Source organism: Apteryx mantelli, chromosome 2, assembly GCF_036417845.1.
Source record: "Apteryx mantelli isolate bAptMan1 chromosome 2, bAptMan1.hap1, whole genome shotgun sequence".
Taxonomy (NCBI): domain Eukaryota; kingdom Metazoa; phylum Chordata; class Aves; order Apterygiformes; family Apterygidae; genus Apteryx; species Apteryx mantelli.
Window position 1 is genome coordinate 70,648,232 of NC_089979.1, and position 19,808 is coordinate 70,668,039.

General features: G+C 40.0%; 1 protein-coding gene across 1 annotated transcript in view; it reads right to left on the reverse strand.

Annotated features, from left to right (window-relative positions):
* Nucleotides 1-3,119, reverse strand: part of MAK (male germ cell associated kinase) — a 28,705-nt gene extending 25,586 nt beyond the window's left edge. The window contains exons 1-3 of the mRNA XM_067290844.1: nucleotides 3,019-3,119; nucleotides 1,187-1,241; nucleotides 250-371 (exon numbers count right to left, since the gene is read on the reverse strand). Coding sequence (XP_067146945.1) covers nucleotides 250-371; nucleotides 1,187-1,241; nucleotides 3,019-3,119 — 278 coding nt within the window. The remainder of the gene's footprint in view (nucleotides 1-249; nucleotides 372-1,186; nucleotides 1,242-3,018) is intronic.
* Nucleotides 3,120-19,808: the final 16,689 nt, after the last annotated feature.

Here is a 19,808-nt window from a genome sequence, read left to right on the forward strand (position 1 = left end):
ATGGCTCAGTACACACTGAAGGCATGCAATCTATTGCATAACAACTGAACAAAGTATTATTCCCAGAAGTATTATAAATTGAGCAATGCAGAATACTACCCTCCGTATGCAAGTACAGCAGCTCCTGTTCACATCAGTGGGGCTGCAATAAGAGCCTAAAACAGAAATTCCAACATGTTCCTCAAGATAGCATAAAAGTCACAAAATAAAACACCATAGCACATTATCTGTTCTGTGAAAGAAACATACCTGTCCTTCATTAATTGATAGAGATTTTCCTTCATGTATTCAAACACAAAGTAAAGGTGGTCATTTTCTCGGATGACTTCTTTCAGTTTTATTATATTGGCATGATTCAGCTTCTTCAGAGACTGTAATACAGCAAAATATGGATTCAGAAAATTTGACAGTGAGTTTGGTTCCTTACCAGAGCTAAATTTTTACCTATAAAAGTTTCTAGCTGAGTTGAAGAGTAACACACACAAAAAAATATAGGTCCCTACAATGAAAAACAGTTCTGAAGCTGTAACATCTTTTGCTTACAGAATTGAATAAGAAAACCCAGCGTTTTTTTTTTAAAGATGCGGTCTTTTTGTTATGAAATTCTCATGAACAAGGATTCTCTCTTATACGCTTTCTTTTTGGAAAGGCTGATTATCTGCAATGTCCAATAATTTAAACCTAAATTATGGATACCCAGCTCATCTGACAGGCAGTTTTGTGTATACAGAGAATAAGATGCCTGAAACATGGGATGACTTGAAATTTAAGTCCATATTTTCAAGTGTCAGGCCTGGTCCTATCACTTGGCTAGCCAAAACTCCCAGTGCTTTCTACAAATGGCCCAAATACAAGATATGAGAACTGGATATACATCTAATAATCTACCAGTAAAGAAAGAACAGGCTGCTAAAACACCAAAAGGCTGGTTATCAATTTTATTTCCTCTATCAAAGATAGGGGGCTTTGCTACAGGACATGGCCACTGCTTGAGGATGGTGGGATATTCCACAACTCAGGAGGTACTCTAGGAGTGCCAGCAGCCCATGGTGGCTGTGAAACCTATCATCCTGGTTCAAAGATTTCTGCTCGAGTTTGACCTTATGCTTGGACACAGTAGATGCCCTTTTCCTTCATGCAAACCTAATCAGATATTTTATTAAATAGGATATGTTCACAGTTTTACCTTGACTTCTCTCAAATTCATACATTCATCCCATGAATAGAACTTTCTTTTCATTCTGAAATAGAAGTCCACACAAAGTATTTTAAGTAAATAGTACAGAATGCTTTTAGAACAAAATAAGACCCAAACATGCTATTTTTCCAAGTGTAGCACTAGCTGTATTTTGAACTAAATTTCAAACATACTAGAACACCCATCAATAACATAAATAAAACAAATTCAGCTCCTGGATTTGCTAAAAATTTAAGTGTTTAGTGATTAATCATTGCAGACATATTTTTACAGATGTAATTAGCCAGACAGACCAAGATACTAAAAGGTATTTCTACAAACATCAGGGACACAAAATCCTGTTGTATCATTTGAACTGTGCCCTTAATTGCAAGGGAAACAACAATGACACAGTGCATAAAATGTGGATATTTGAAACAAGAAAAATCACCTATTTGTGCCTTAGTTGCAGATTTTATGAAAACAAGAATAATTACATTTTTGAAATCTGAAGAGTATTTTAAGTGCTGAACACTATAATTAGACATCTGACTTGATCAGTCATTTTTACAAACCCTTTTTTATTAAGTTATTTAATAGAGAATAAAAATTTATTTATTCTTCCAAGGAATAAGCATACATACATACATATAGAGTCTCTAAACTAACCACTATGTGTACCAATGTAACACATTTATGTGCAAGTCTTGCATAGATACAAACATGTATATTAGGTGTTGCTCAGACCTTGGGATTTGGTTGTGAATTTCATGTTGTTTAATGTGTTTCTGAAAAGTTCTGCCTCCTAGAGTGACTCTGTTTAAAACTGAGATTTTATTTTAAAATAAATATATCTGCCATCTAACCTGCCCCCCACAAAACTCCAAATTTAAAATCACAAAAACATTGCAAACCCTGAAATCATGAGAATGAAAAACTAGAAAAATAATGTTCACAAAATATTGTTCCTTTTGCCTAGAAGTCATAAAAATAATCACAGAAATTTTTTTTGAGTCTTGATTCATTTTATTAACTTTAGGTAACAGTACTAGCTGTGTATGGAGAAACCCAAAACTCTCTGCAATTCTCAAAGCAGAAGTTAGTCAATTATATTCCAATTACCTTTCCACAGTAGATCCATAAAAGGAAAAAAAATCCCAGCAACATTTAATTTCTGGTATTTCTACCTATGTTTTGTCTTTTGCTTTGCAATTCTGTAGGAATAAAGGGGAATATTCCCCACTCCTCTAATACAATTTTTGTTGTTTTGTAATAATCTTTTCAGGCAAATATGACAATGCTATTGATTATGCACAACATAACTTTGTTAGACCCAAGGAGATATCCTTTATTTACCTGACCAGACTGTTATTTATCACTGTAGTAATATCTGACACTTGCACAGTACATAAGAAGGTTTTGGGGGTCGGGGGGTTCAAACCTACCCATTGAGAGGCATGTTATCTGTTTTTACAATTCATATAAATATTATGGGAAAACAAAATCTCCCTAACCTATCAACTGTATGTTCAATTTTGCTTTTCCATTGGCATTAGCCTAACAACATTTCAGAAGGAAGCACATTCTAACTGAACAAAAGCAGCATGTAATTTTATAAGCCAAGACGCATCAGTAACTTACGCAAACTGATGTGTCTCACTATTGATAACCTAGCTGAAAGTCTGACACAAGATGACTTAGTTAAGCATCTTAATAGAAAAAATATTTTTGTTAACGTTAATTTTCTTGGGAAAAAACAAGCAGTCCTTTGTTCCTGTACACAGATGGTAGGCAACAACATCATAAAGCTTTTCCAAGTATGTTTACTGAGTAACACGTACCTTTTGATAGCCACAAGTTCTCCTGACTCGTTGCTCTTCCCCATCAACACACTGCCATAGGTGCCATCGCCCAGTTGTTTCATGGTAGTGTAACGGTTCATTTTGTAAGACCAGGATAGCCAAAAGCTTTGGAAATACTAAATGCCTTCTGTTTTATTAATGGATTCTGCACTCTTATTTTCTTAAAGAAATTTTCTTCTTCTAGACTGTTTTACATTGATGAATGTCTTCTCATAATTAAGCAGGATATTTGCTGGTCTGCTCCAAATTATAGTTATTCTGAGATCCAGATATAAAGTTTAAGAAAGAAGAGGACACGGTCATTCTCATATAGATCCTTAAAAAAATAAAAATAAATAAAAATGTAATTTTACAATATTTTAGGTAAAAGACACTGTACTATTTGTATCTAACAATAATACCTCACAGATATCTAAGTATTCTCTAACTAGAACACTTTGATAAAACTATTTCCTTTAAATCCTTCAAACCACAGAAGGTGCCTGGTCTAGGATTAGAGTAAGCAGGGACTGGAGAGTCACGATTACTGTCATAATTCCCTAGAACTGGAGAGGTGTATTTAAGGCTGATGTCCTTTGATAGAACTCCTTATTCTGAGTTTGCAGACAGCAGTAGGTTCCTAATCCACAATAAAGGTGAGGCTGAGGTTTGGGATCACAGACAGAAGCCACGTTTTGGACAGCATGCTAATGGAAATCTGGGGCTGGTGCTTGTTGGTCTGAATGCGGTGTTTCCAATTGGCAGCACAAGCAGGTTAGCTAGGCTTAAAGCTAGCGAGGGAGGGAGGTGAAGGAGCAGAATGACTGCATCTTCCCCAAGGTAAATCCCTGCATTTTTCTCCAATGTATAAACTTATTTGGATATCTTACTCCGAAGTTCACACAGTTCTTAGTCTATAGCCACAGTTAGGATTAGGCATAGTAATGGCTGATGAGTTAGGTTTATTGTTAAATTTTAAAAGGCCTATAGAGATATGTATAAGGTTCATCTGCATTGATCTGGAAGCCTTAATCTGAATTTTCATCTAGAAGAGAGTGCACATTAAAAAATGTTGGTCCTTCATCTTCTATTTATCTAAACTTTTAATCCAAACTCAAACCGTAACTCTGGCTATACATAATATTATCTGTCACCAAAATTTAAGGTAATTGATAATAGGCAATTATGCAAACTCACAATATTCATCCACTTACTTATGTAGGCCTAGGAAAATTTAACAATCAATCACTGCATCATTTATTCACCATAACCCAAATACTTAAATACAGACGAGTCACCTACTGCTAACCTAATTCCAGCATTACCTCTCTTTTTGCCCCTTCTGTCTGAAAATTCAGACTAACGCTTAAATCAACTGACATCCACCCTCAACCTACCTCTACTGGAGATGCAAAATTCAGCTATAAACACAACTCTGTAGTTCTTATCCTCATACCAGAGTTAGCTACAGGCTGTTAAGGCTGTCCAAATAGATTAAGGCACTCAAATTCAGCTGGTAACAAAGCTCAGTTTGCTTCTACAGACCTGGTAAAATTCAACAATAAAGCTGTTTCTTTACTACTGTGAACACAACATCACAGAGTAGGCTAGTCTGCTGTGTGGAAGAAACATCTGCCTAGACAATACACTGATGTTTCTAGGCTGTTATTACTTGAAATGCTGCTTCTTTGGAGAAGTACTAATGTGCACCTCCTCACTCACTGTTGCTTCTGTTACCGGGGGGAATCTCATGATACCCGTCAAGATTCCAGTAACAAATGACTCAGTGGACAATCTCAATTTATAATCTTTGCACTGGACAACAATCAATTTGGCAATGAAAAATATAAAGAACTTTTTATCTATCCACAAAAAAACCCCATCTCTACAGTAAAATAAGATCACTGTTTAATAGTATATTCTATAAAATCTTACAAAGCAGATTTAACAAGAAGTAAAAATCACAGCTAACTAAAACAACAAGCCAAATCTTACATTGGAATTTCATATATTTACATTTTCTGTCATCAACCTTCTCAGAATTCAGCTTTATATCTTATTCCCCAAAGTGCCTGCGTGTACTCTGGTCTTTACTACCTTGAATGATGCCATTTCTTCAACAAGACTACTTGTAATAGTAATAAGCAGAAGATTAAGTGTTTCTTTCAAGCTAAAATACATGCTAACTAGTGATATCTTGGTGCTTACCAATTGTTAGTGATACTAAAAAAAACCCCACTGTCTGAAGGTATTCTAGTATACATTTTAAAACACAGCATCTATAGCATGAGCAATGATATACTGCTTGTGCATTTTATGAATAGGCAACCACAGTTTCATGTAATACAAAGTAAAATTAAACGTAACAGGATTTGAGTGTCCACACTTCTCTGCTTCAACAAATGTAATTGCACAATGATTAAAACATGGTTTCCATGGTCTTTTTCTGCAACAACTACAACAGATGGCTCTAACCTGAACTTCTGGAGTTAAAACCAAAAAACCACCATTGGAGAACTCGTGAGTGTATCTACGTTTCACATCCAACTTTTTTCTAACAAAGTAAACTAAAGTAACAGGACAGAAAACTCTGCATTTGGAATAAACAAAGACCTAGATCTAGACACAAACCTCAGGTTTTGACCTTTAAGTCTTCTGATTTTGTTGCCTAAGTCCTATCAGCTTTTCAAGTTAACTTAAGATAATTAGGTTCTTTTACAATTATTCCTTTCATCCAATTCTCACTATTATTTTAGCTTGGGCACTTGAAACACCATCACATAAAGTGCTTCTTCCCTCTAAAATTCCTGTGTAATGTAATATATTGTAGCCATAATAAACATGTGCATTTTGTCTGTTCTGTAATATATTTTGTTCTATTCCTTCTCTGTTGTATATTGTAATTTTTTAGGGTATAAAGATACTTAATCTACTAAAGTACAGAAGTGACAGCACATTCCTTCAGTAGTCAAATGGAAATGTCAAAGTTGCTCTATAGAAATGCATAAAATCAGATGTGAAAACTATGTATCTTGACACCAACATTTAGGTATCATCATGCATATGACACATTCAACCACTAGACCATTTTTGCTGATGACTCCCTTGAAAGATTTGTCTTGGTCACTTAGAGAGGCACATGAAGGAACTCTTAGTGAGACATCATCAACTGAAACTAAATACAGTGGAAAAAAATGACTTCAGGTATCACATTTGACTCCAGGCTCTTCTCCAATTTTGTTACCACTTTTCTATTATTCCAATTCTATTTAGAAAATTCATACTTCATACCATAAATATCTGAAAAATTAATATAGTTCTGTGGACAACTAAACAGTCAATTTTATAGCAATGATACAGCATGTGGTATTTCATAAGAAATACTGAAGGTTGACAGAGCTTTGCTGACCAAGAAGTACAGAACTGGATCCTGCAAAACTCTGACCACCATCATCCACTGATATTAGAATAAATGAAACTGCTAAACATCTGTTTTTATCAGGTTGCTATGATATCAGGATCAGAGGCTTCTTTTGCTCTGTTGAAATTACAGAATATAATGATTTAGAACATAAACAAATGCCCTAGAGATTCATACTTCACTACAACAGACATTTGCACGCTTTATATTTTGCACCACACATACTCAGCTTAAGTTAGCAAATTTTTCCCTGTGGTCTCCTCTATTCAAAATTTGAAATTCAGCTTTCTCTTTTGTACCAACCTTGAGAGAACAAGGGTGCAATTTAGCTTTTCTTGGTAACATAGGCCTCTGAAGTGGCCTTTGCCATCATACAGCTTATATGATAATATTTCCCAAGCTATATGTAGCTCTAGAATGTAAATATGCCATCATAGTCTTGGCTACCAAACTGAAAAGAGAAATCCTATTGTAAACAACAGCTTGTTCTATACTCTTAGTGACATATTGCCAGTAATCTCTTCACACAGGATTAAGGAAGGATTAAAGCAGAAGACAAATGGAGGGCAAAATGCAGTAACTCAAAAGAATCTAACAGTTTGTGTAAATTTAGAGAATCTGAACAACTATTAAATATTTCAAGAAAATTTTCACATTTACAACATTACTGGTGTTATTTTTGTAAGCAATAGTAACAATCCTAACTGATTTAAAATGTCTGAATTACAATTTAAAATATTATAATTAATAACAGCAAATCATCTGCTTCTCTGCTGCACATTTATAATGCATTACCAAGGAAAATGTTTTACAGTTGAATGTTAAAGAAAAATAAACTACCCTCCTATTAAAATACAAACTAGAATATATGACCTGATAAAGACTTCCAACATAGATAAACAAAACATTTATAATCCAATTTCATCAACCTGTTTACAGTAACTGCTGAAATTGCCAAAACTGTTCATTGAGCGTGGTACTATTCTCAATGGTCAAAACTGGCAGAACTGCACAGTAAGTGATGTATGCTGATGCAAATTTTAAAAGTTAAAAAAAACATATTGTTACAAGAACCTTCTTTGTAGTGACTCTATGTTACATTACCAAAGCTGACAGTAGTCAGGCTCCAAGGCAGGTGTGTCCGATTCTCAAGCATAGATTACAAATCCACTACTCTCAAAGACCAGCAGTTATTTATAAGTAATAATTTATAAGTAGCTGCTCACTGCTACAAGCAAGTTTATAATATCATGGAGGATATTTGTACTTTCAAATATACTGCCTTAAATAAATAAAACAAAATTCTCTTTAGAGGTTTAATACATTGTTTCACTTATTTGTAACTGGCATTCAGAATACAGCATATCAAAAAGTAGGGATTCCAGTTTGCTGGAAGTATTTTTCCTCCTTTTGTTCACAACCAGATTTGGTTTCAGTCCAGAATGATCCACACCAATTTTTCCAACATGCCTAAGCAGTAACTTTTTTGCTATTCAGTGCAAGCAACATTGTCACCAGTAATGCCCTCAAAAAACTAACAGTAATGTTGGTTTCAGCGAGCAACACTTAGGGACTTTCAAGTATCCAGCTTCCGAGGGTGTTCAGAGAATAACCATTTTCAAAATCTCCAGACCCACTCCAGATCACTATAAATTTGAATAAGTGCCCATTTTGGTTCAGTAGAGCACCATTTCCACAACAATTTCAGTTTCATCTGATGACTTTTTGTTATCTCTTGAGTGCACAGTTACCTCCCTTAATATATGCTACCCTTGGAAAGGGGAGAACAACTCTCACTTATTCAAGATGTGAAACTCAAGATTGCTTCACCTCGAAGTTTCACCTTGGTTCTCATAAATAAAAATTAGCCTTGTCTCATCAATATTGAGCACTCAAGATCATCAAGGCCTTGTCCTGTCTCACTGGAGCCAAAGGAGGCAGGACTCACACCCCCCCACATTGTACCTTTGACTTAAAGAGAGCTGTTGCTCTTACACCCATTGCTAAGAACACAGGCTAAGTTCGGGTACATGCAAAGGAAAATCACTCATGACTCGGTTCATCTAAGATGAGAGTAAGGACGGGGGTGAGGTAAGGGGAAGGGGTGATTCTGTTCAGGGACAGATGACAGAACCGGGGTTGCTCCTTTTCCAGCCTCAATCAGCAACTCTGTTTTTGCGGGAAAACCCCTCTGGCTTTGCTCGCGCCCAGCTGAGGGGCTTTACCGGCGCAGCAGGGGCAGTGACGGGGGAACTCGACCCCCTCCCCGGGCCTTTGCAGGGAAAAGGAAAAATAAAGTGGGGAGGGGGGACCGGGCCCCCGCTGGACACACACACGGACACACCCGCGGCCCCTCAGGCCGGCCCCCCCTCCCGCCGGCAGCGCAGCCCCGCTGGGAGCTAGGCCGCGAGGCCCCCTCCCGCCGGCCGGCCCCCAGCCCCGCTCCCCCCCGCTCCCGGGGAGCGCGGCCGCCCACTCACTGCGGCGCTCCGAGCGGTGCCAGCCAGGCGGCCGCCGCCGGGCCCCCGGCCGGCCCGACGCATCCCACCGCCAACGGTCACCGTCAAGCGCCACCGCGCCACGCCGCTGCGACTCGTCGCCTAGGCGACGGCGCGGGCCTGGGCGGGGCCTGGCTCTGGCCCCGCCCCGCGCCCGGGGGTGGCCGCGTGACGCAGCAGGGGGGCGCGAGCGCCTCGCAGGGCGTGGGAGTGCCGCGTGTGCAGGTGTGTGAGTGCAGGTGTGTGTGTGCATAGGTGCAGGGGTGGGGCGTGCAGCAGTGTGAGGGTGCAGGTGGTGTGTGTGCCAGGGTGCTGTGGGATGTGCGCAGGAGTGTAGCAGGTGGGGGGGGGGGTGCAGGGGTGCTGCGCAGGTGCGGGTGTGTGCACGGGTGCTGACAGTGTGTTTCTCCATCGTGCTTCTGTTCCCTTAGGGCTGTGAGAAACTTGCAGCAATACCGTGGCTGTCTGCAGGGTCACGAAAACCAGCTCTCTGAGGGCAAGCAAGGAGACCAAGGGGCAAGGAGAAGACTAAAGCAGTTTTCCTCTTTCTGAACAGTTTTCCATCCTGAAAGCTGGCATACAGAAATTTGGGAAAGGCATTTCTGTTCAGGAAAGATAGTTAAAATTTGCAGAAGCCAAGCTGATGTGCTCACCTGGCCAGATGAAGATTTCGGCTCATTCCTAAGTGTTTTTAACTGGACTTTGGCCTTTTAGCAGTAGACACGTACACCTGATGTCTTCTGTTCAGGCAATTTCCAGATTAGCAGTTGGGTTTGTAGAGACCAGAATTTGGAAAGAACCCCTGCCCAGCAACTCTGTAAAAGCCTGGTCCTGAATTCAAGAAGAGCTGTTAACACTTGTCACATGGACCCCACATTTTTGCTCCGTTACCGACAGCACGCTCCTCCTATTGTCAGGCACACTGCTGAATAATTACCTGTATATGTGTGTACACCTACATATACATGTAACCTGCAGCTGGTGTTAGGAGGAGGATGCTAAACGCGATACCCAAGGCACCGCAGTCTGCAGCCGGCAGCATCTTGGGGCTCAGTGTTGGCATCTCTGCACCAGCCTGGCACAGCCCAGATGCCACCACAGCGAGGTCGTCCTGGCACTGAGCAAGCGGGGGCTGCTGGCTGGTTGCTTCTTAGTGTCTGGCTGCGCTTTGTGCATTGAAAACTGTAATGGGAATTGGTGGGCTCTGCGGATGCGCGTGCTTCATAGGAGGAGTGTGGAAGAGGTAGGGCTTTCCGGCTGCCGTTTGCAGAAACGGTGACTTCAGGGGCACCAGCGGCGTAAGCAAGTCGAGTGGGATTTGCAGGCGTGGAGGTAAGATGAGACACCAGCAGAAAACAACCATCTCCTCAATAACCCTGAAAGATGACGCAAGTGCTCCCTGCAATTGCCACTGTTCTTTGCACCTTGTTACCTCCAAATTAGGGCAAAAATGTAACCTTGGCAATCCGAAAGGAAAAAAGAAGTTCCTGAATATAGATAAATGCTACCCTATTCAAAATGCCGGAAGACTTTCTTGTGGCATGTGCAAAGAAAAAGCAGCTTTGAGACTTCCTTTAACCCCACAAAATTAATTTTAATTAGCTTGAATGTTGTAAGAGATAGCTACTGCTTAAAATCATATTTCATGGTCGGTTAATAATATCCCTAACAAATCTTTCTGCTCTTTTCAAAAATAAACAGCTGTCACATTAGATTATCATGTGGCATAAAATTTAAGATACACCACTTCCAGTTTATTATATAACAGTAGGATTTTTGCTTTTTGATGTGGGAGGGTCTATGCTCACTTATTAAAGGATCTACATCCTGTTTAGGACTATTTTCATGAGAGACAGTAAAAGTAGAGAGAATGAGAAGGGTCTTGAGAATATATGAGAAAAGATATTTGCATTTTTTAAAAATTAAGAGGGACTTCAGTAGTGTCAGTAGCTTTTTATTTTGGAAAAAGTGGGAATTAGGTAATAATGCATCTAAATGCAGCAGTGTGCTTGGTTGCTTCATTGTGACTTGCCGTATACATAACTAAGAAGTGATACAACAGCACAGGCTGACGATCTCTTCTCAAATAAAATTGTTTGCAATACCTGTCAAGCACAGTGTGACAGCTAACAAATACTTTTTCTACTTTTTGTACAGTAGTAAATACCTTTACAACTGTTTAGTCGTTTTCATTCATTTTTATAATGAATACAAGCTTCCTTAGAGGATGATCTGGAGCAGGAGCTGGACTTAAGGTGCTCTGAATTGCCTCCAGAGGCAGCTCAGAAAAAAACACCTCTTTCCTCTAAATGCGATCGACACAGAATTTGTTAATTATACAGCCAATAAAACTAAAACTGATCTGCAGACTTCTCACAGGTGACAGGAGCTTCCAAAGACTGAAGAAAGCGGTTACAACTGCGTGGTTGGACAGTTTAGTCATCCTATACCTTTTGCTTATACAAATCCATCCACAAAAATGCAGAAATGAGCATGAGGAAAAAAAAAAAACCCTAATTTCCATGTATGTCTCAAGTCTATAAGAAACTTAAAAAAATATATAGAATATGCAGTCCTTTTCTGAACGCATGAACAGTGTTACCTAATCAGATCTTCCCAGGGCAGAGATCAGTATAGTTGTGAGCATAATTTGAATTCAGTGCAGCCACACTGATTTACCTCAGCTGAAGATCTGGTCCAATTTTTTAAAATGTGATATTAAAGATAATTTTATTCTGCCCTCAGACATTACATGCCATATGACAAAATTAATGGCATCAGGTAGATATAAAGCACAATATGAGATTAGCATTTCACAAACACAGTAACGCAACTTTGAGCTTTTTCTTGCTGCTTTCCATTTTTACATTATATTGAGCACAAAGAGCATGGTGCAAAACAGTATTAAAAGCAACCACTTTGGAAACATTTTTGCTGCTGCTTTCCATGGAGCCGCAGCATCTAAGATGTTTATTCCTCCTGATGGTGCTGTTCTTTTGCTGATTTTAGTGATTGCTTTATGCCTCTAAAATCAAACTTTCAGAGCGAGCCCTTGAATGATTTCCAAACAATCTTTTTTTGTGACAGCCTTCCTTGTTCAAGAGGTGATTATTTAGATTTTCTTTCATCCATAAATCTACCAAACTAGCAATGGAAAGCTCAGATGTTTGTACGCAATTTGTTTTAACCTCTGAGACAGTGACAAATACCAGTCTGTGCTGATTCCCCTTTTCACTTGCTTAGGAAGAGGGACTGGATGAAAAACACTGCCTGTGTATCGAGTGAGGCTGTCCTTTGACATTATTCACCCAGGTGTCTGTGTGACTGCAAGGTTGGATAATTATGGTTTTTGCCTAATGTTTTGGAGCTGGCTTTTGCCGGCCCTCACAATAAGAAGTGTATACGCACACAAACAACATGGTTGGACCTGTGAAGAAACTGTTAAAAATACGGAAGCATCTGTTCACTTAGAAATAGTGGGAAAGTTTGGCTGAGGTCAGCAGGTCTGGACTGACTGGTGATATGGGCTGGTGTCAATCAAGAGGAACAGTACGGAGAATCTGCACAAAGGGGAACCGGGTTGAAACGATGTACAGTATGTTCATTTTGCAGCTTTTATTGGTTCTAGGTTCTTTTAGGTATTGCAGAAGGCTTTTTGCCACTGTATGTGGTTTTGTTTCCATTGTATGTGGCCTTAAGAGCTGAGTAAATCTAACGGATTAGGGAAAATTCCTTGGGAGCATGGGCCAGGATAAAGAGAAACAAAACAGCTATCATCGGACAAAGGTATCTGATATTACTAAGGAACACTCAGCTGAATTAGAATAGATATTTTCCAAGATGCAAATCAAGCTGAAATACGCATTTCCAGCAGGTTCTCTGTTACAAACTCAGATCTCCAAGGCACCTTATTAAACTGAGTCTACCAGCCGCTAAACCTTAGTGCCTAGTTTTGATTGTACAGCCCCAAAGGAACAATTTAAATTTGTAGCAAAGTGTGGAAGTGCTTTGCTAATCAGAGACACAGGTGTGAACAGCAAACAGAGCCATGTGGTTTGGTCTGGTTTTATTTCCTCAGCACAATTACAGAAGCTCCTTATTATTTAGTTGCTCCAGAAAATTACACTTTACTGAGTTAGTGCTGTAAGGCAGATATTTTTGAGAACTCATGATATGAGGGCAGCACTCTCAGTGTGACCTCTTTAAAGTCACAGAAAAAAGGGGGTAGAAGATATCCTTGAAATCAGGTGCAAACAAAGAAATCAAAGTGCTGCCAGTTATTTTATTACAAGCACTCCTATTTCAGCCACTTTATACCCATAGCAAAAAAAGACCCAGAAGCAAAGCTGAAATTCAGTGTTGTCCTGCAGTCCAGACAAGCTACGGCCCAATTTAAAAGACAAGAAAAGATAATTCAGTATCGACACAGGCTGAGTCCTCTGCACCCGAGCACAGCCTGTGCATCCCTCTGTTCCTTGCCTCTGAGCAGCAATGTTTCCAATGGCAAGTAAGTGCCATTCAGCACAAAAAGGAAATTTTAAGGAGGATATTCTGTACCGGAGGGAGGAGCTGCCTGCTTTCTCTTAGCCTGTCATCTCTGGCTTCATCTGCCCAGAAAGCAGCAGGCCAGGGAATGTTTCATGGGCGAAGGCCAGGATGGTAGCCAGGGAGCACATCCAGTTGCCCATCTGACCACTAAGTATGTTGTACACGAAGCAGCACCTTAGTTGGAGCCTGTTTGTTGGTATCAGTGTGTACTTAGGATGGGGAGTTTTTTATCTGCTGTTACCTGTTGTAAATCAGGATAGCTCCTTCAAAGGCAAAGCTGACATTTCTGCTCAAGTTACTTAAGTTTTAGCCTGACGTTAGGGAAGAGAGCACAAGCGATCATGCTGTGCTCTACATGCACATGTGTCCATTCGTCTCCCTAATAGCTTAATGTGAACAAATTTGAAAAAGAAGTAGAGGATTTCAAAGCTGCAAATCTCATGATGGCCAGAAAAAGGAGAGAGATGATATTAGGGCTGAAGGCTGCAAAATAATATAGAATAATATATTTTCTGTGTTATCAGAGAACCTACAGGAGTTAACCACTGAAAACGGGATTTCATTAGTTTTGTTGTTCACTAATTGTTTTTTTCCCAGAGTTGCTTTGAATTCCTAAAAGATTGGTCACCTGCAGAGGAGCTTCAGGTAGCAAAGTGCATAATCTAATACCTTTCTGTCTTCCTCAGTGCATACAACAACAATAGTAATAGAGGAGGATTTCAAAAATGAAAGGCAGTGAGAAACATTAGGGAAAGCAGTGACAGTATATAAGAAACCGAGTACTGTAAAAAAAACAATCTGTGCCTGAAGACAGCAGTCATGTAAAATATTTCCTGAAGGTGGCACCATAATACATGAGATCATCTTGACAGTGCCTACTATTATTATTGTTAATAATGATAATTATATATGAAATGAAACCACATGCTCGGCCACTGCCTACTTAGGATTTGCCCAGAAATGCATATCTATTATGAAGCCTGAAGATATTTTTCTAGCATTTTTCTTTTATTATTTAATGTAAGCAATTTATTAAAATGCCTATTGCTAATATTGATGGGGAAAGAGTCTGAATGCTATATCTATTCTAAAATATATATATTTCTATTGTAAAAATAATCATGAAGCTTCTTCCCACTCCTTTGTAACCAAGATATCACTGGTGTCTACAGAAGGCATGGTGAAAAAAAAAATGCATATTTAATATATGAACCAGAGAATAATTTTGACAGTGAAGTCTCATTTTAAGCGTTCGTGCTCAAGATTCGTATGAAATTCCTATTTTTTAATGTTTTTGAGGGTGAGGGGCAAGAAAAGCAGAACTTTTCAACATTGTAACTACTAGTTGCACTATGGAGGGAAAGACATAAAAATTTTTTATAAGTTCAGGCTCATATCCGCTTAACCAAGCTGACAGCTCAGGCGCACTGAGCTAAAATGAGAAGCTGTCTTAATTGCACATTTTGTTTTTGTGTTTGTCATTAACTGGTACGGTAACTTCATGATCGTTTAAGCCCTGTTGACAGATTAATTGGTTCTACCTCAAGTCAACTGTGTGGAACACAAAGCTATGGGAATCAGTTTTCTGGAATCCAAAGGATTCAACCATTCACAAACAGTTTGCTGAAATGAAAGTACAAGAAAACACCATTATTTTCTTCTGAAATAGAATATGCCCATTTTCTTTATTGAAACAAAAACATTGGAGGTGCCTCCCAGGTAAAACGAAGTTCAAAGGTGGGACTTCAACTTGAGAAGTGAGAAAGTGCCATTACCAACACAATCCACACAGGGAGAATGCAGGCAGTGATTCAATAGAAGTTGATCATATTTAGCAAAGCATTTAATCATGTATTTACCTGTAAAGATGTGTTTGAACATTATTGGCCTAGACAGGGTTTAAGCATATGCTTATAGTTCATGACAGGCTTTCCTGACTGGAAAAGAGGCTCTGGGTGTCCACAAGCCTAGCACAGAGCTAAAGCATCACGTCACCTTCGTCATAGGTTGGTCTCTATAGGTAGGGTGGGACCCTCTGTTTTAAACAGCTTTTAAAGACTATGATTAAATGATGCTTTGCAATTTGACAGTGGTGGTCGATTCTTTTAGGCTTTTATGGGTATATAATTCTGCTGTCCTATGCTTACCGCTACTTTATGTCAACACTGGTGTGAAAGCAAAGTCAAATCCTTAATCAGGACAAGATTTTGAATTCAAGCTTAAAAAAAAAAAAAAAAAAAGGTATGTACCAAGGACTGATTTAAAAAAAAAAGTTACCCAAGATTACTCATGACCAGTGTGTCACAATAATTTGACTTCAAGATCGGTATCTACTTCTCATCTGTTTAAAAAGACAACTAGTCCTTTCCCACCTCATCCATCTGTTCCTCATTAAGATAACTCACAGAATGGTGCTTTCTTAAACCTTGCCTGGTTGTCCATTTATTACATTAGACCTTGCAGCTGAATGTATCGTATTCTCATCAGCACCTGTTAAACATTTAATTTTAACAAGGTGGCATATCTCCTAGGTTGATTGTAGGCTCAGAAGCTAGAAAGCTTGTCTTCTGTTTGTGACTATTACTGAGGAAGCTTAGGGCTAAAGGATCAAAAATGTAAAAATGGGAGTCTGTTAGGGATATTGAACAGAGCATCCCCCATCATACTGTCGCCTCCCTGGAGTCATCCTCGAGGTGGATGGACACTCTGCCCAGAGACCAGGCAGGACAAGGGAGCAGAAACAGGTCTCAGGAGCACTCCTCCTTCACCACCCCCACACAGGCACCCTCCTCCTGCTGCGGTGGCTGTCCAGCTTGCTCAGGGCTAGGATGAGGCTCACAGAGAGCTCCCACAACTCTACTAAGTGGGACACTACTAAGTGGGAATAATTTATTTGCTGAATTTGATGCTGAGGCGAGCCAGACTGCCTGGAATTGCCTGCTGTTTCACAAAGGTGCTCCTCCGTTCCCTTCTGCTCAAAAAAAAAAGTTCTCAAAATTAAACTAAGGGTGAAACGTGAATGCATTTTTTTCCTCTGCTTGTAATAAATCCAATAAAACAGAGCGTGGAATGATGAGACATTGCTCTAGGCAGACAGTGCTGGGAAATGGGTAAAAAACAGTGTTAGCATCTCAACCGGACAGACTGCTCTTGCACACCTGTCCCTGTTCGAATGAACAGGCTCAGAGTTTTCCCAATGGTGCTATAGGATTGGTGCCCAACACACTTGATAGCTGCAATTTATTGTTAAAGACAAAGCAAAGACTTCTCTGTCACTGCTTTTCTGATGTTTTGGAAAGACCCCCCCAAGGCAAAAAGAAGCTGCATGCAAGAGGTGACCTTGAAGTTATTTTCCAAACTTGTATATCACAAAGATAGTTCATTGATTGTCTTTGCTGTTTGGTACTGCTGCGTACTCATAACTGACTCAGCAAACTTTGATTATAGCATTACTCAACCCTGACCCCGTGCTAGACAGCCTGTTTTTTGTCCTAGTTATTTGCCATGGGAAGTTCCTCTTGTTTCTTCTGCTTAATTAGATACCTAACAAATACAAAGGAGCGGGAGTTGTTCTGAGTCTTTCCTTTATCCAAAGGTAGTTCCTGTTTCTGTAGGCAGCCATGAGCTCTTAGTAGGCTTGGAGCATTGTGGCTCTTTGTTATGTGCACAGAAATACCTCCCTCGCCCTCCTCTTGTGTTGCCATGTAATTTCCACAGATATTCCTCTTGCTGCCTTCCTTACAGAGCCACAGGACTAATATCACGCTTGCTGTGCTTGAGCGTTCGAGTGTTCAATGGCCTTATGCCTGGCCTGCGTGCCTGTCTTATAAAACCATGATCACTTTGCCAAAGAGATTAGACCACGGAAGAGAAGCAGGCTAAAACTACCTTAATTCTCTGTGTCTGGGAAGTGCCTAGAACAGTGGTTTTGGTTGATTCTGGAGTGTTTGTGGTCTAAATGCAGTAACTTGTAAGAGACCTGGCACAAGCAAGGGATCTGGTATTTAAATAATTTCAGTATTAGTTTTACAGAGGTACAGCAATTATAAGTCTAAATTCTGTTATGAGTGTCTGATTTCTGTTAATTTTTGGTACTTTCTGTGCCCCTCTCCAACATTTCACATGCATGAAGACAAAAAGGTCGCAGGCAGCATTGCCAGTATTAATGCCAAACTACAAGATGCTATGAAGTTGTAGGGCCAGTGCTGCAATCCAGTCAGTTAACACCTCATTTTGTCATAAAGACGTAACAGAGGTGCTGTGCTTTGCTCTTGCTATGAACCAGGAAACTGCAGGAAAGGCAACAGGCTGGAACAAAGAGACCCAGGAGCAGCAGTGAAGTTTGTAAATCTTGCAAAAGGACCTCCAAGATCATCTTTGCGCACCTGCTTCCCTACTTGTTTTACACAACACCATGAACAGACCCACTACTAATTTTCTGTTGAAAGAATCCTCTTTGCTTGTGCTCCTTAAAGGTATCAATGCTTTGCTCAAATGCCAGGCTAAGTACCAGAAACCAGCTTCTCACAAACCACTTTACAACAAGTGACAGCAGGTATGTTGAAGTGAATACGGGTTGTGCAAACTTGATTTGGTTTCTGTTTGAATGAGTTTGATCCAAATAAGCTGTGTTCCTGCATGATATTTATTCACACTGGTATCGTGCTGCTGATCTTCATGTTGCATATGGACTCTTGCAAGCCCATGGATGTATCATGTTGACAGGCAAGCTCCATTTTGCATAATCCTATGCAGCACTGTATATAAACAGTAACTGGTTCACCCTCCCTTTGCTCACATGTGATAGGCAGATATTTGCTTTATGTAGTTAGAAAACCTGAGGCAGTTATCCAGACATGGAATGACACAGTACTCTATTCTCACTCGTTCTCAAGCAGACAGGGTTTAACGGAGTTTTTCACCCTGCCTGTTAGGAGGAAATATGCCAGCACTAAAGGTCCTAGTTCTTCCCTTTTCATTTGCATGTGACTGTACTGATAATGATGGGAACTATGTAAGCATTCCCAAATGTGTAATTCATCTCAGCAAGGCAAACAGCCCTTTAGAAGACCTGCTGCATCTCTAGACATGCTTCTTGTGTCCTGTTAAATGGTCTCACTTGACAAGTGAGATCTATTTTCATGCACAGGAATAGCTCAGTCCTGTTAGATAGCTTCTCCCCCAAAAAACACAAAGAAAACCCCCAGAATAGGCTCAGAAGTCATATTCTGCTCTATTACATGATCAGTGTCCATAGAGCAGCTCTGGTTTCCACCAGCAGAGCTCAGAGGAAAACTTGCCGCTATTTTTAAAGAAGATACTCTACACCCCAAACTATGAAATCAGCAGCTCTGAGCTCATTAGGCTCAGAACAGCCAAGTATCTGAGCACCTTCTAGTATTTAGCATATTTTAAAAGCTTAGAGATAACTCACTTGCAAAAGAGGAACAAGTTCTAAATGAATTGCTCAGGCTCTCACGGGAGCTTTGAATCCCCGTCACTGAAGGCACGGGCTAACATGCTAAGCCGCAAGCCGTCTGTCCTCCCTAAGGGGAGCTCTTCACTGACGATTGCAAGAAGGAGTAGATGGGACCACAAAGCAACATCCACGTATTGTTGCACCAATCGGGTACGTGATGTATTGCTACCATAGGTCTGGTAGGTACATGTGCTTAAAAACAATACTAAGATGCCTCTTGTCTGTGGGAGGGATACATTCAGCACTTGGGCTTTTAAACTTTGCCATTAAGAGGCTGCTTTTTTCATATAAGGGGCAGCCTGAGTATGGGGACAGATGGCACTTCACCTCCATAGGGCCCTTGTAGCTCATGTGAAGCTGGAGCCACAGGTGGCTGAGGTTCGAAAGTGCCTTTTTTCCCTCTGGTTTTGCCACAACAACTGGAATTTGTTAGGTGAAGATGTGTGTGGCAGTGCACGATGCGGGCTGACAAGGTGGTCCTCTCACATCCTTGAGGCAGGACCAGAAACCAGGCTTTAATGGGATGATTAATGGGAAAGAAGCTGCTTACTTAGGGACCAGAGGGAGCATATCTTTTTTTCCAGGATGTTGCTTTGCTTGAGAAACATGCTTTTAAAGTCAATTCTGCAACTATATAAACCCACAAAGAGACATTCGATTTCAGCTAGCTAGAACTGCCCTTACATTTATACAATTTGGAAAGAAAGCCATGTACAGTGCTAGGCTTTATCCATCTAATTTTTTATCCAAAAAGGCAATATACAGATATCTTCAGTGCGACACTCATGCATGAAAGAGAACAAAGTGGAGAAAGACTGCAATAACCTTCAGAGTGTTTTTATTT